The following is a 16,324-nucleotide window of genomic DNA, read 5'->3' as shown; positions in this document are numbered from 1 at the left end:
GAGTGAAAAAAGGAAACAAATAAAAGAAACAAATACTGCCTGTTTGTCCTGAATCAGCTGGAACTGCATGTTGTCTCCACAGAGTGAAACGGCTGATTCCTGTTCCTGATACTTCCTCACACGTATCACTCCACTGTGTCACTCTTCACAATAAAACACTCCAAAACTACTTCTTCATGTGTCAGAGGAGGAGACAAGAAAGAGTGAGTCCCCTCACCGTCACCACCCCTCATCACCCCTCATCACTCCTAATCACCCTCCGCCCCCCCGTCCCCCTCCGTCCCCCCCGTTCCCCCCGTCCCCCTCCGTCCCCCCGGTCCCCCCGTCCCACTCCGCCCCCTCCGTCCCCCTCCGCCCCCCCACCCCCACCCCCCTCCCCCATCCCCCTGCACTGTTCTGTTCAGACAGAGACTGGAGTCTTTTCACTTTTAGTGACACTCATCGTCATGACAACAGTTTTGCAGACGAGAAGAAGCAGAGGAGTCCTGGAGTTCAGGACAGCCGAACAGCTGCAGGTCCATAGCGAAGTCCTCCAGCTGGGACGTGTAGTCCAAACACTCCGGGGAACCGCAGGCGGCCGGCCACACCTCCACCAGAGCGTCCGAGTCCAGAGTGAGGCGGAACCTGAGGAACCGGGAGGACGCCACGTCACAGGAGGACGAGGAGACGCCACGTCACAGGAGGACAGGAGACGCCACGTCACAGGAGGACGAGGAGACGCCACGTCACAGGAGGACGTGAGACGCCACGTTCACAGGAGGACGAGAGACTCCACGTCACAGAGGAGGACGAGGAGACGCCACGTCACAGGAGACGAGGAGACGCCACGTCACAGGAGGACGAGGAGACGCCACGTCACAGGAGGACGAGGAACGCCACGTCACAGGAGGACGAGGAGACGCCACGTCACAGGAGGACGAGGAGACGCCACGTCACAGGAGGACGAGGAACGCCACGTCACAGGAGGACGAGGACGCCACGTCACAGGAGACGAGGAACGCCACGTCACAGGAGGACGAGGAGACGCCAGGTCACAGGAGGACCAGGAGACGCCACGTCACAGGAGACGAGTAACGCCACGTCACAGGAGGACGAGAGACGCCACGTCACAGGAGGACGAGAGACGCCACGTCACAGGAGGACGAGGAGACGCCACGTCACAGGAGGACGAGACGCCACGTCACAGGAGGACGAGGAGACGCCACGTCACAGGAGGACGAGGAGACGCCACGTCACAGGAGGACGAGGAGACGCCACGTCGCAGGAGGACGAGAGACGCCACGTCAGAGGAGACGAGGACGCCACGTCGCAGGAGGACGAGGAGACCCACGTCGCAGGAGGACGAGCAGCGTAAGGAGGTGAAGCGAGTCTGACCTGGACCCGTGGACCTCGGCCCCGCCGGCCCCCATCAGCAGGGTACTGCTGGTCCTTCTGGAGCTCCACGCTGCTGCAGGAGGCCTTTCTCACCAGCTCCACCTCCGTCCCTGAACGCACCGCCTCCAAGGCTGGAGAGGTGAACGACAACAACACCGTCAACACAACAACCAGACAGGGAGGAAGACAACACCGTCAACACAACAACCAGACAGGAGGAAGACAACACCTCAACACAACAACCAGACAGGAGGAAGACAACACCGTCAACACAACAACCAGACAGGAGGAAGACAACACCCTCAACACAACACCAGACAGGAGGAAGACAACACCGTCAACACAACAACCAGACAGGAGGAAGACAACACCCTCAACCACAACAACCAGACAGGAGGAAGACAACACCGTCACACAACAACCAGACAGGAGGAAGACAACACCGTCAACACAACAAACCAGACAGGAGGAAAGACAACAGCCCTCAACAAACAACCAGACAGGAAGACAACACCGTCAACACAACAACCAGACAGGAGGAAGACAACACCGTCAACACAACAACCAACAGGAGGAAGACAACACCGTCAACACAACAACCAGACAGGAGGAAGACAACCCGTCAACACAACAACCAGACAGGAAGACAACACCGTCAACACACAACCAGACGGGAAGACAACACCCTCAACACAACAACCAGACAGGAGGAAGACAACACCGTCAACACAACAACCAGACAGGAGAAACAAACCGTCAACACAACAACCAGACAGGAGGAAGACAACACCGTCAACACAACACCAGACAGAGGAGACAACACCGTCAACACAACAACCAACAGGAGGAAGACACACCCTCAACACAACAACCGACAGGAGGAAGACAACACCCTCAACACAACAACCAGACAGGAGGAAACAACACCGTCAACACAACAACCAGACAGGAAGGAAGACAACACCGTCAACACAACCAGACAGGAGAAGACACACCGTCAACACACAACCAGACAGGAGGAAGACAACACCGTCAACACAACAACCGACAAGGAAGACACACCCTCAACACAACAACCAGACAGGAAAACAACCCGTCAACACAACACCAACAGGAGGAAACAACACCCTCAACACAACAACCAGACAGGAAGAAGACAACACCGTCAACACAACAACCAGACAGGAGGAAGACAACCCGTCAACACAACAACACCAGACAGAGGACACACCGTCAACACAACAACCAGACGGAGGAAGACACACCGTCAACACAACAACCAGACAGGAGACAACACCGTCAACACAACAACCAGACAGAGGAAGACAACACCGTCAACACAACAACCAGACAGGAGGAAGACAACACCGTCAACACAACAACCAGACAGGAGGAAGACAACCCCTAAACACAACAACCAGACAGGAGACAACACCCTCACACAACAACCAGACAGGAGGAAGACAACACCCTCAACACACAACCAGACAGGAGGAGACAACACCGTCACACAACAACCACAGAGAAGACAACACCGTCAACACAACAACCAGACAGTAGGAACACAACCCTCAACACAACAACCAGACAGGAGGAAGACAACACCGTCAACACAACAACCAGACAGGAGGAAGACAACACCGTCAACACAACAACCAGACAGGAGGAAACAACACCGTCAACACAACAACCAGACAGGAGAAGACAACACCCTCAACACAACAACCAGACAGGAGAAGACAACCCGTCACACAACAACCAGACAGGAGGAAGACAACACCGTCAACACAACAACCAGACAGGAGGAAGACAACCCCTCAACACAACAACCAGACAGGAGGAAGACACACCGTCAACACAACACCAGACAGGAGGAAGACAACACGTCAACACAACAACCAGACAGGAGGAAGACAACACCCTCAACACAACAACCAGCAGGAGGAAGACAACACCGTCAACACAACAACCAGACAGGAGGAAGACACACCCTCAACACAACAACCAGACAGGAGAAGACAACACCGTCAACACAACAACCAACAGGATAAGACAACACCGTCAACACAACAACCAGACAGGAGGAAGACAACACCGTCAACACAACACCAACAGGAGGAAGACAACACCCTCAACACAACAACCAGACAGGAGGAAGACAACACCGTCAACACAACAACAGACAGGAAAGACAACACCGTCAACACAACAACCAGACAGTAAACAACACCCTCACACAACAACCAGACAGGAGGAAGACAACACCGTCAACACAACAACCAGACAGGAGAGAGACAACACCCTCAACACAACAACCACGGACAGGAAGACAACACCTCAACACAACAGACAGGAGGAAGACAACACCCTCAACACAACAACCAGACAGGAGAACAACACCCTCAACAACAACCAGACAGGAGGAGACAACACCGTCAACACAACAACCAGACAGGAAGACAACACCGTCAACACAACAACCAGACAGGAGGAAGACAACACCCTCAACACAACAACCAGACAGGCGGAAGACAACACCGCAACAACAACAACCAGACAGAGGAAGACAACACCGTCAACACAACAACAAACCAGACAGGAGGAAGACAACACCTGTCAACACAACAACCAACAGGAGGAATACACACCGTCAACACAACAACCAGACAGTAGGAAGACAACACCGTCAACACAACAACCAGACAGGAGGAAGGACAACACCCTCAACACAACAACCAGACAGGAGGAAGACAACACCGTCAACACAACAACCAGACAGGAGGAAGACAACACCGTCAACACAACAACCAGACAGGAGGAAGACAACACCTTCAACACAACAACCAGACAGGAGGAGACACACCGTCAACACAACAACCAGACAGGAGGAAGACAACACCCCTCAAACACAAACAACCAGACAGGAGGAAGACAACACCGTCACACAACAACCAGACAGGAGGAAGACAACACCGTCAACACAACAACAACCAGACAGGAGGAATACAACACCGTCAACACACCACCAGACAGAAGACAACACCGTCAACACAACACCAGACAGGAGAAGACAACCCGTCAACACAACAACCAGACAGAGGAAGACACAACCGTCAACACAACAACCAGACAGGAGGAAGACAACACCGTCAACACAACAACCACACAGGAGAAGACAACACCCTCAACACAACAACCAGACAGGAGGAGACAACACCGTCAACACAACAACCACAGGAAGACAACACCCTCAACACAACAACCAGACAGGAGGAAGACAACACCGTCAACACAACAACCAGACAGGAGGAAGACAACACCGTCACACAACAACAACCAGACAGGAGGAAGACAACACCGTCAACACACAACCAGACAGGAGAAGACAACACCGTCAACACACAACCAACAGGAGGAAGACCACCGTCCAACACAACAACCAGACAGGAGGAAGACAACACCGTCAACACAACAACCAGACAGGAGAAGACACACCGTCAACACAACAACCAGACGGGAAGACAACACCCTCAACACAACAACGACAGAGGAAGACAACACCCTCACACAACAACCAGACAGGAAGACAACACCGTCAACACAACAACCAGACAGGAGGAAGACAACACCTCAACACAACACCAGACAGGAAGACACACCGTCAACACAACAACCAGACAGGAGGAAGACAACACCGTCAACACACAACAACAACCACAGAGAAGACAACACCGTCAACACAACAACCAGACAGAGAAGACAACACCCTCAACACACAACCAGACAGGAGGAAGACAACACCCTCACACAACAACCAGACAGGAGAAGACAACACCGTCAACACAACAACCAGACAGGAGGAAGACAACACCTCAACACAACAACCAGACAGGAGGAAGACAACACCGTCAACACAACACCAGACAGGAGGAAGACAACACCCATCAACACAACAACCAGAACAGGGGAAGACAACACCGTCAACACAACAATCAACGAAACAGACAGCAGTGGTTACTGGACTACAGTGGAGTTTTCTGCCATGAAAGACTCTCCATTCCATCCACTGGAAGCAACTTTGGGGGTCAGTGCTTGCTCAAGGACACCTCGGCACACAAACAGGAGGAGAAGGTGACCACCTCTCTGCACACTGAGCCACATCCACCACCACCAACAGTCACAATCACAACACCCATCAATGTACAATCAGATCAGAGAAAAGATAATAACAACAGTCAGGAAAACCACAGCCAGACAGCAGTTCACAACACAACACAACAACAACCAAAAACAACACTCGGACAGAACACAGCACCAACAGCAGAGCAGCAATAAGACAGGAAATCAACAAGCAGCAGAAGAAGCGGTGTGGGAGTGAGAGGTCGCGGTGTAACCTGACATCGCTCGTGTTCTTCAGGACTTCAACTAACGGTGGCTGTGAAGGTCATAAAGTCTCCCTCTGCCACTGCCGAGGCCGTCCTCAGTTTGAAGGCTGCGCACACCACACACACAGACACACACACAGACACAGACACACACAGACACACACACACAACACAGTTTCATTGTGACCGACGCCTCCTTCTGTCGGAGCTTCTCTCGTCTTTCATGCACCATGACCGGTGACTCCCAGCCGGTCCTCAGAACAGTGACGCTGTATGAACCTGTCCGGAAACGTCGAGCTCCTCTGCTCCAAGGACACCATCAGAAGAACCATCGAGGTTACATCTCATGGTATTTTTCACCCTGGGACACTTCTAGTACCATGACCCAGTACACACCCCCAGTTATGTCTGCCTGTCTGTCAGTCAGTCGGTCAGTCAGTCAAGCAGTCTATTGGTTGGTCAGTCGGTCAGTGACGCGGTTGGACGGTGTGTCTCCACCATATTGGATATGTGGCCGACACGCTCTGAGCTGTGATTGGCTGCTGTCAGGGTGGGGTCCATTTCCTCGAAGGTTGCACAGGCAGCTGAACACACACACACACACACACACACACACACACACACACACACACACACACGCCATGGTGAACACACACACCTGAGAGGAGAGCGAAACAGGCTGAGCCAATCAGAGCGCTGCAGTACCTGCATGCACTGACACTGGTCGGCCAGACAGAGGCGCTCCAGCTTCTGCTGCTCATAAGAGAAATGAGTGGAACACAGACTGCCTGAAAGACAACGGACAACAACCGGACCACTCAGTGAACAACAGGAATCAGAACAGCAACATAATGAACATCATCAGCCGAACCGAGGCGCTACAGCCAAACTGAGGCTCAGACTCAGGGGCGGGGCTTCAGTGGGGGCGGGGCTTCACTGGGGGTGGGGCTTCGGTGGGGGCCTGCGACGGCGGCAACCTGTGTGTTTCCATGGGTCTTTCTATTCCTCTATAAATCAAAATAAAGCCTCAAGAATCTCCATGAAAACGCTGGAAAACTTTGTTCACAATGAAGTTTGAATCCAAATAGACCGGCTGGTTTCCTCTTCTTAGAAGCAATTCTATGTAATATGTTGCGACTTCTGCTCTCCCTGGTGCTGAAGCTTGTAAAGCTCTGCTGTCGGTGGAGCTGACTCAGGGAGGCGACTGACACCACCTGTGGCTGACAGCTGATCGTCTGTCCCCCTCCCCGTCCCGCTGCTGGACAGACTTAAAAGGTCTCCGGGGTGAGGGGGGGCAAGAATACCAGCAGACGACAGACTGCTGCAGGTTCTGGTTCTGACTGGAGGAAGTCTGGAAAGTCTTCCCACTTCAGAGCCAAATTACAGCTCGCTCTCTAGAACGGCTGCGTCACTGGGAAGCTCGCACAATTCTGCTTCTGGATTAGATGAGCCTGGATCAGTCACTCAATCCTGAACCCTCTGGTTCTGGATTAACTGATCCAACAACAGGGAACCCATCCGGAACATGTGGACTCAGAGAGACGTTGACATTTAAATCCTTCATTTGTTCCTCCAGACTCGATTACCGCGGTTCTCTGTGATCAGGAAGAACCAAGAACTGTTCCATCCATCGTCAGCTGATCCAGAACTGTTCCGTCGTCAGCTGATCCAGAACTGTTCCGTCGTCAGCTGATCCAGAACTGCTCTGTCGTCAGCTGATCCAGAACTGTTCTGTCGTCAGCTGATCCAGAACTGTTGCGTCGTCAGCTGATCCAGAACTGTTGCGTCGTCAGCTGATCCAGAACTGTTCTGTCGTCAGCTGATCCAGAACTGTTCTGTCGTCAGCTGATCCAGAACTGCTCTGTCGTCAGCTGATCCAGAACTGTTGCGTCGTCAGCTGATCCAGAACTGTTGCGTCGTCAGCTGATCCAGAACTGTTGCGTCGTCAGCTGATCCAGAACTGTTCTGTCGTCAGCTGATCCAGAACTGTTCTGTCGTCAGCTGATCCAGAACTGCTCTGTCGTCAGCTGATCCAGAACTGTTGCGTCGTCAGCTGATCCAGAACTGTTGCGTCGTCAGCTGATTCAGAACTGTTGCGTCGTCAGCTGATCCAGAACTGTTGCGTCGTCGGCTGATCCAGAACGAACCAAACCAGAGAACATCACTGAGTCCGGTTCTACTCGGTTCTCCTCCACTGCATGGTTCTAATAATAATGATAACAATGCAGTGGTTTCACACGGCGCTTCTCTGGACACTCAGACTTCACGCTGCGTTCTTCCTTCTGTCCTCTGGGTGGAGCCGAGCTGCTGCTGTAGCCACAGCTGTCCTGGGGGGGGCAGCCTGACGCCGTCACAACGACCGTTTGGCCCCTGCGGGAGCGGGATCGAACCGCCAACCGTCTGGTTAAAGACGACCCGCTCGACCAGCTGAGCCGCTGTCGGTTCTCTTCCTGAGCCGGTTCAGAATGAAGGCTCTCTGATCAGACTAAACTCCATGATGCACTGCAGAGTCTGACCTTTGTCCTGAGGCTCGCTGACGCTGACACAGATTTGCTGGCTCCGCCCACCTGGAACCCGCTCCTGACCCGGAACCACACACACAAAGATATCGGAGGAACCTGGAACACACACACACCAACACACACACACACACACACACCACACACACACACCCACACACACACACACCACCACACCACACACACACACCACACACACACCCACACCCACACACCACACCACCACACCACACCCACCACACCACACACACACCACACACCACACCCACAACCCACCACACACACAACACACCACCACCACACACCACAACACACACCACACACACACACACACACACACACCACACAACACACACACACACACCACAACCACACACACCACACACACCCACACACACCCACACACCACACACTGCTGTGACGGCCGTTGGGTTCTGCTTCAGGTGGAACCTTGTGCTCAGTAGATTCAGGACCAGATCTGAGAAAAGAGAACCCTGCTGGACCAGAACCCTGTAGTTATCTGCTGCCTCCTCACAGAATCCAGCTGGTCCGGTCTGGTCTGAGGAACACTTGGGTCAGAACCAGAACCAAACCAGAACCAAGGGGGTCCAGCTGGTTCTCAGTTACCAGAGAAAATGTCAAGAACATTTCTTTCCTGGACTGTGACGTTCCATCCGGTAAAGACAAGACCCTCCACACATCTGGACCACCAGGAACCACCAGGGACCCACACATCTGGACCACCAGGAACCACCAGGGACCCACACATCTGGACCACCAGGAACCACCAGGGACCACACATCTGGACCACCGGGAACCACCCCCACACATCTGGACCAGTACCAGCTGGTGGAACATGAACTGGGTTCTATCAGAACCAACACTCAACACAGCAGGACTCAAACATCAGAGGGACGATTCCAGCAGAACCCGGTGAGGAACCGAGGACCTGCAACTAACAACCACATCTGGACTAGCAGACCCTGGTCTAACAGACCCTGGACTAACAGACCCTGGACTAACAGACCCTGGTCTAACAGACCCTGGACTAGCAGACCCTGGACTCTGGAGCTGGACTAACAGACCCTGGACTAACAGATCCTGGTCTAGCAGACCCTGGACTCTGGAGCTGGACTAACACCCTGGTCTAACAGACCCTGGACTCTGGAGCTGGACTAGCAGACCCTGGACTCTGGAGCTGGACTAACAGACCCTGGACTCTGGAGCTGGACTAACAGACCCTGGACTCTGGAGCTGGACTAACAGACCCTGGACTCGGTAGCTGGACTAGCAGACCCTTCACTAACAGACCCTGGACTCTGGAGCTGGACTAACAGACCCTGGACTCGGTAGCTGGACTAGCAACCCTTCACTAACAGACCTGGACTCTGGAGCTGGACTAACAGACCTGGACTAACAGACCTGGTCTAACAGACCCTGGTCTAACGGATCCTGGACTCTGGAGCTGGACTAACAGACCCTGGACTCTGGCTTTTTTAATGTTGATTGGTGAAGACATTAAAGGGGCGGAGTCTGCAGCAGCTGACCAATCAGAACCCTGCAGAGCAGCTTGCGTCACCGTGGAGCAGCAGAACATTGTTCTGAACTCAAACATGATCAGGACTGAAGCAGCTGAACCCAAGAACCTGCTGACGGGGTTCCAGGTGGAATTCTGGGAAATTCTTCAACAGGAAACCGATGCAACCAGAGACGCAGAACTCCTGGTCCCAGAATGCACCTGGAGCAGAACCTCCTCAAAGTCCTTCAGTCTGGGGTTCAGGGTTCTCTTAACAGATATCAAGACAGATACTGGTCCGAATGTGTGTGTGTGTTGTGTGTGTGGGGTGTGTGTGTGTGTGTGTGTGTGGGTGTGTGTGTGTGTCTCTCACGGTCTCCATCGGATGATGACAGTGTCTCCCTGCAGCTCGTAGAGAGAACGACTGGATTCTCAGAGTCCCTGAACTGCAACCACAACACAGGACCCGGACCATCAGACCCACAGGACCGGACCATCAGACCCACAGGACCCGGACCATCAGATCCACAGGACCCGGACCATCGACCCCAGGACCCGGACCATCAGACCCACAGGACCCGGACCTGCAGATCCACAGGACCCGGACCTGCAGACCCAGGACCCGGACCTGCAGACCCAGGACCCGGACCTGCAGACCCAGGACCCGGACCTGCAGACCCAGGACCCGGACCTGCAGACACAGGACCCGGACCATCAGACCCACAGGACCCGGACCATCAGATCCACAGGACCCGGACCATTAGACCCACAGGAACCGGACCATCAGATCCACAGGACCCGGACCATCAGATCCACAGGACCCGGACCATCAGACCCACAGGACCCGGACCATCAGACCCACAGGAACCGGACCATCAGATCCACAGGACCCGGACCATCAGATCCACAGGACCCGGACCATCAGACCCAGGACTCGGACCATCAGACCCACAGGACCCGGACCATCAGACCCACAGGACTCGGACCATCAGACCCACAGGACTCGGACCATCAGACCCACAGGACCCGGACCATCAGATCCACAGAACCCGGACCATCAGATCCCGCTCCGAGCCGGGTCAGCGGCGGCGGTGCCCCCACCTGTCGCAGGTCCTCCAGGGAGGCCTCCCACCCCGGTGGCCAGCTGGATCTTCACACCGTCAGGCTGGACTGGGCGGAGGCTTCGTTGGGCGGAGGCCGGAACCTGAAACAGACGCAGCTTCAGCCGCGGCTCGCCTCCACCCTCTGCTCCGTCAGGCGGCGCAAAGCTTACTTCACACAGGCCACCAGGTGGGGGGGCGCGCATGCTGGGGTCTGCCGAGGACACGCAGTGAGCGGGGTGTGTGTGCGTGTGCATGTGTGCGTGTGTGTGTGTGGACACGGTCACTCACTGTCAGACGCATGAGGACCGACCACCTGGATGGACATGTCAAAGTTACACCTGTCCTGATTGGCCGAATGGTGATAGTAAAAACCGTCTTCAGCTGGAAGCACACACCACACACACACACCACACACACACACACAAACACACACACACACACACACACACTCACTCAGACTGGGAATTGTGGGCTCCTTCAGGTGAGCTGAAGCCACACCCACCGTCACACTGGACACGCCCCTCCCATGGCCGGTTGTCACGGTGATGTCGTCAGTTGTCTTCACCTGAGAGGTGAGCAGACAAGAGACGTCACACTCCTCCTCCTCCTCTCCTCCCCGGGGGAGGGGCCTTCCCGGGGGCGGGGCTCACATGGATGGCGTGGCCACCGGCTTGCCGCGGGTCAGGCTGACCTGCCTCAGCTCGCCGGTCCGTCCCAGACGGACGTTGATGTCCTGGTTGAGCTGAGCTCGAGGGACGGCCCGGCTGTACTCGGTCAGAGCCTCCAGGGTCAGCGCCGTGTCCTGGGAGGGGTCAAAGGTCAGCCAGGAGGGACAGCGGCCTGGAGGCCCGTTGACCAGGATGACCCACCTGGGTGGAGAAGAGTCCTCCTCCATGGAGCTGGTCCTGGGTCAGCCAGGCCAGGACCGAGGACGCGTACTGGAGTCTGCCCTGGAGGACGAGACAGAGACAGAGACATGGGGACACAGAGGGACAGAGAGACAGGAGGACACAGAAGGGAGAGAGACATCGGGACACAGAGGGGAGAGACAGGAGGACACAGATGGACAGAGAGACAGGAGAACACAGATGGACAGAGACAGGAGGACACTGCTGGACTGACAGAGACAGGAGGACACAGCAGGGAGAGAGACAGGAGGACACAGAAGGAGAGAGACATCGGGACACAGAGGGGAGAGAGACAGGAGGACACAGATGGACAGAGAGACAGGAGGACACAGCAGGGAGAAGACAGGAGGACACAGATGGACAGAGAGACAGGAGGACACAGGAGGACCTTCAGCAGCACCGTCAGCAGGACGTAGGCCGTGGTCTCCACCGTCTGGCCGCTGCTCTGATCAGGATTCAACCAATCAGACGTCACGTTGCCGTCCTGCCAGAACCTGAGGGTGGCGGGGCGGCCTGCAGACACACACACACCTACTGACACACAACACACACTACCGACACAACACACTACTGACACCCAACACACCACTGACACACAACACACCACTGACAACAAACCACACTGCTGACACCACACACAACACCTGCTGACACACAACACACCACTGACACACAACACACACCACTGACACACAACACACACGACACACAACACACCACTGACACACAACACACCACTGACACACAACACACTACTGACACACAACACACTACTGACACACAACACACACTGACACACAACACACTACTGACACACAACACACTACTGACACACAACACACTACTGACACACAACACACCACTGACACACAACACACACTACTGACACACAACACACAACTGACACACAACACACTGCTGACACACAACACACCACTGACACACAACACACACTATTGACACACAACACACACTATTGACACACAACACACCACTGACACACAACACACTACTGACACACAACACACTACTGACACACAACACACACATCTCTGACACCAACACACTACTGACACACACACACTACTGACACACAACACACTACTGACACACAACCACTGCTGACACACAACCCACTGACACACAACACACTACTGACACACAACACACCCACTGACACACAACACACCACTGACACACAACACACCACTGACACACACACACTACTGACACCACAACACCCACTGACACACAACACACCTACTGACACACACACACACTACTGACACACAACACACTACTGACACACAACACACTACTGACACACAACACCACTACTGACCACAACACACTACGACACAAACACACTATTGACACACAACACACCACTGACACACACACTACTGACACACAACACACCACTGACACACAACACACTACTGACACACAACACACACTACTGACACACAACACACTACTGACACACAACACACACTACTGACACACAACACACACTACTGACACACAACACACTACTGACACACAACACACACTACTGACACACAACACACACTGCTGACACACAACACACCACTGACACACAACACACTACTGACACACAACACACTACTGACACACAACACACACTACTGACACACAACACACACTACTGACACACAACACACACTACTGACACACAACACACTACTGACACACAACACACACTATTGACACACAACACACTACTGACACACAACACACACTATTGACACACAACACACTACTGACACACAACACACACTATTGACACACACACACACTACTGACACACAACACACTACTGACACACAACACACCACTGACACACACAACACACCACTGACACACAAACACACACTACTGACACACAAACACACTACTGACACACAACACACTACTGACACACAACACACACTACTGACACCACAACACACCTACTGACACACAACACACACTAATGACACACAACACACTACTGACACACAACACACACCACTGACACACAACACACACACACACACACACACACTACTGACACACAACACACTACTGACACACAACACACTACTGACACACAACACACACTACTGACACACAACACACTACTGACACACAACACACTACTGACACACAACACACACTACTGACACACAACACACCCACTGACACACAACACACTACTGACACACAACACACACTACTGACACACAACACACCACTGACACACAACACACACTACTGACACACAACACACACTACTGACACACAACACACTACTGACACACAACACACACTACTGACACACACCCACACTACTGACACACAACACACACTATTGACACACAACACACACTACTGACACACAACACACACTACTGACACACAACACACACCACTGACACACAACACACCACTGACACACAACACACACTACGGACACACAACACCACACTGACACACAACAACACTATGACCACACCAACACACACTGACCCACAACCCAACACTACTGACCACACCAACACCCCACTGACACACAACACACAATACTGACCACACCCAACACCACCACTGAACACACCAAACAACACTGACACACATCACCACACTACTGACTACACAACACACTACTGAACCACACAACAACACTATTGACTACACCAACACATACTGACCACAACCACACACTACTGACACACAACACACTCCTGACACACAACACACACTACTGACACACAACAACACCATGAACACAACCCACTACTGACACACCCAACACACACTACTGACACCCAACACACTACTGAAACACAACACACCATCTTCCGACACCACCAACACATCTCCTGACACACAAACAACTACTGCAACACAACCCAACACTACGTGACACACACACAATACTGCCACACAACACACCATACTGGACACACCAACACACACTACTGACACACAACACACTACTGACACACAACACACACCACTGACACACAACACACTACTGACACAAACACACTACTGACACACAACACACCACTACTGACACACAACACACACTACTACTGACCACACAACGCACTACTGACACACAACCACTACTGACACACAACCACCTACTGACACACAACCACACTGCTGACACACAACACACCACTTCACACAACACACTACTGACACACACACACCACACACACACACCTACTGACACACAACACACCACTGACACACAACACACCACTGACACACAACACACTACTGACACACAACCCACTACTGACACACAACACACACTACTGACACACAACACACTACTGACACACAACACACACTACTGACACACAACACACTACTGACACAACACACACTACTGACACACAACACACACTACTGACACACAACACACTACTGACACACAACACACCACTGACACACAACACACTACTGACACACAACACACCACTGACACACAACACACTACTGACACACAACACACACTACTGACACACACCACACTACTGACACACAACACACACTACTGACACACAACACACACTACTGACACACAACACACTACTGACACACAACACACACCACTGACACACAACACACTACTGACACACAACACACTACTGACACACAACACACCACTACTGACACACAACACACAACTGACACACACACACACACACAACACACCACTGACACACAACACACACTATTGACACACAACACACACTATTGACACACAACACACCACTGACACACAACACACCACTGACACACAACACACCACTGACACACAACACCTACTGACACACAACACACTACTGACCACACACACACTACTGACACACACACACTACTGACACACAACACACTACTGACACACACACCTACTGACACACAACACACACTGCTGACACACAACACACCACTGGACACACAACACACTACTGACACACAACACACCACTGACACACAACCACCACTACCACGACACAACACACCACTGACACACACACACACTGACCACACACACCTACTGACCACACAACACCACTACTGACACACAACACTACTGACACACAACCACTACTGACACACACACACTACTGACACACAACACACACTACTGACACACAACACACTACTGACACACAACACACCTGACACCAACACACACTATGACACACACACCACCACTGACACACAACACACTACTGACACACAACACACCACTGACACAACCACTACTGACACACACAACACACTACTGACACACAACACACTACTGACACACAACACACTACTGACACACACACACACTACTGACACACAACAACACTACTGACACCACACACCCACTACTGACACACAACACACACTGCTGACACACAACCACCCTGACCCACACACACTACTGACACACAACACACTGACACACAACACACCTACTGAAACACAACACACTACTGACACA

At 52.9% G+C, this 16,324-nt stretch overlaps 1 protein-coding gene across 1 annotated transcript in view; it reads right to left on the bottom strand.

Moving 5' to 3' along the window:
- Positions 1-428: 428 nt before the first annotated feature.
- Positions 429-16,324, bottom strand: part of c5 (complement component 5) — a 34,185-nt gene continuing 18,289 nt past the window's right edge. The window contains 19 exon segments of the mRNA XM_030104951.1: positions 429-624; positions 1,375-1,415; positions 1,417-1,505; positions 5,801-5,866; positions 6,258-6,281; positions 6,284-6,347; positions 6,468-6,547; positions 8,276-8,305; positions 8,308-8,377; positions 10,168-10,178; positions 10,181-10,216; positions 10,219-10,240; positions 10,896-10,998; positions 11,068-11,108; positions 11,186-11,278; positions 11,400-11,469; positions 11,554-11,699; positions 11,767-11,847; positions 12,194-12,318. Coding sequence (XP_029960811.1) covers positions 429-624; positions 1,375-1,415; positions 1,417-1,505; positions 5,801-5,866; positions 6,258-6,281; positions 6,284-6,347; positions 6,468-6,547; positions 8,276-8,305; positions 8,308-8,377; positions 10,168-10,178; positions 10,181-10,216; positions 10,219-10,240; positions 10,896-10,998; positions 11,068-11,108; positions 11,186-11,278; positions 11,400-11,469; positions 11,554-11,699; positions 11,767-11,847; positions 12,194-12,318 — 1,388 coding nt within the window.

The sequence above is a fragment of the Salarias fasciatus genome, chromosome 12, assembly GCF_902148845.1.
Source record: "Salarias fasciatus chromosome 12, fSalaFa1.1, whole genome shotgun sequence".
Lineage (NCBI taxonomy): Eukaryota > Metazoa > Chordata > Actinopteri > Blenniiformes > Blenniidae > Salarias > Salarias fasciatus.
The sequence above is the reverse complement of the archived record's forward strand: the minus strand, read 5'-3'. Positions and strand labels throughout refer to the sequence as shown.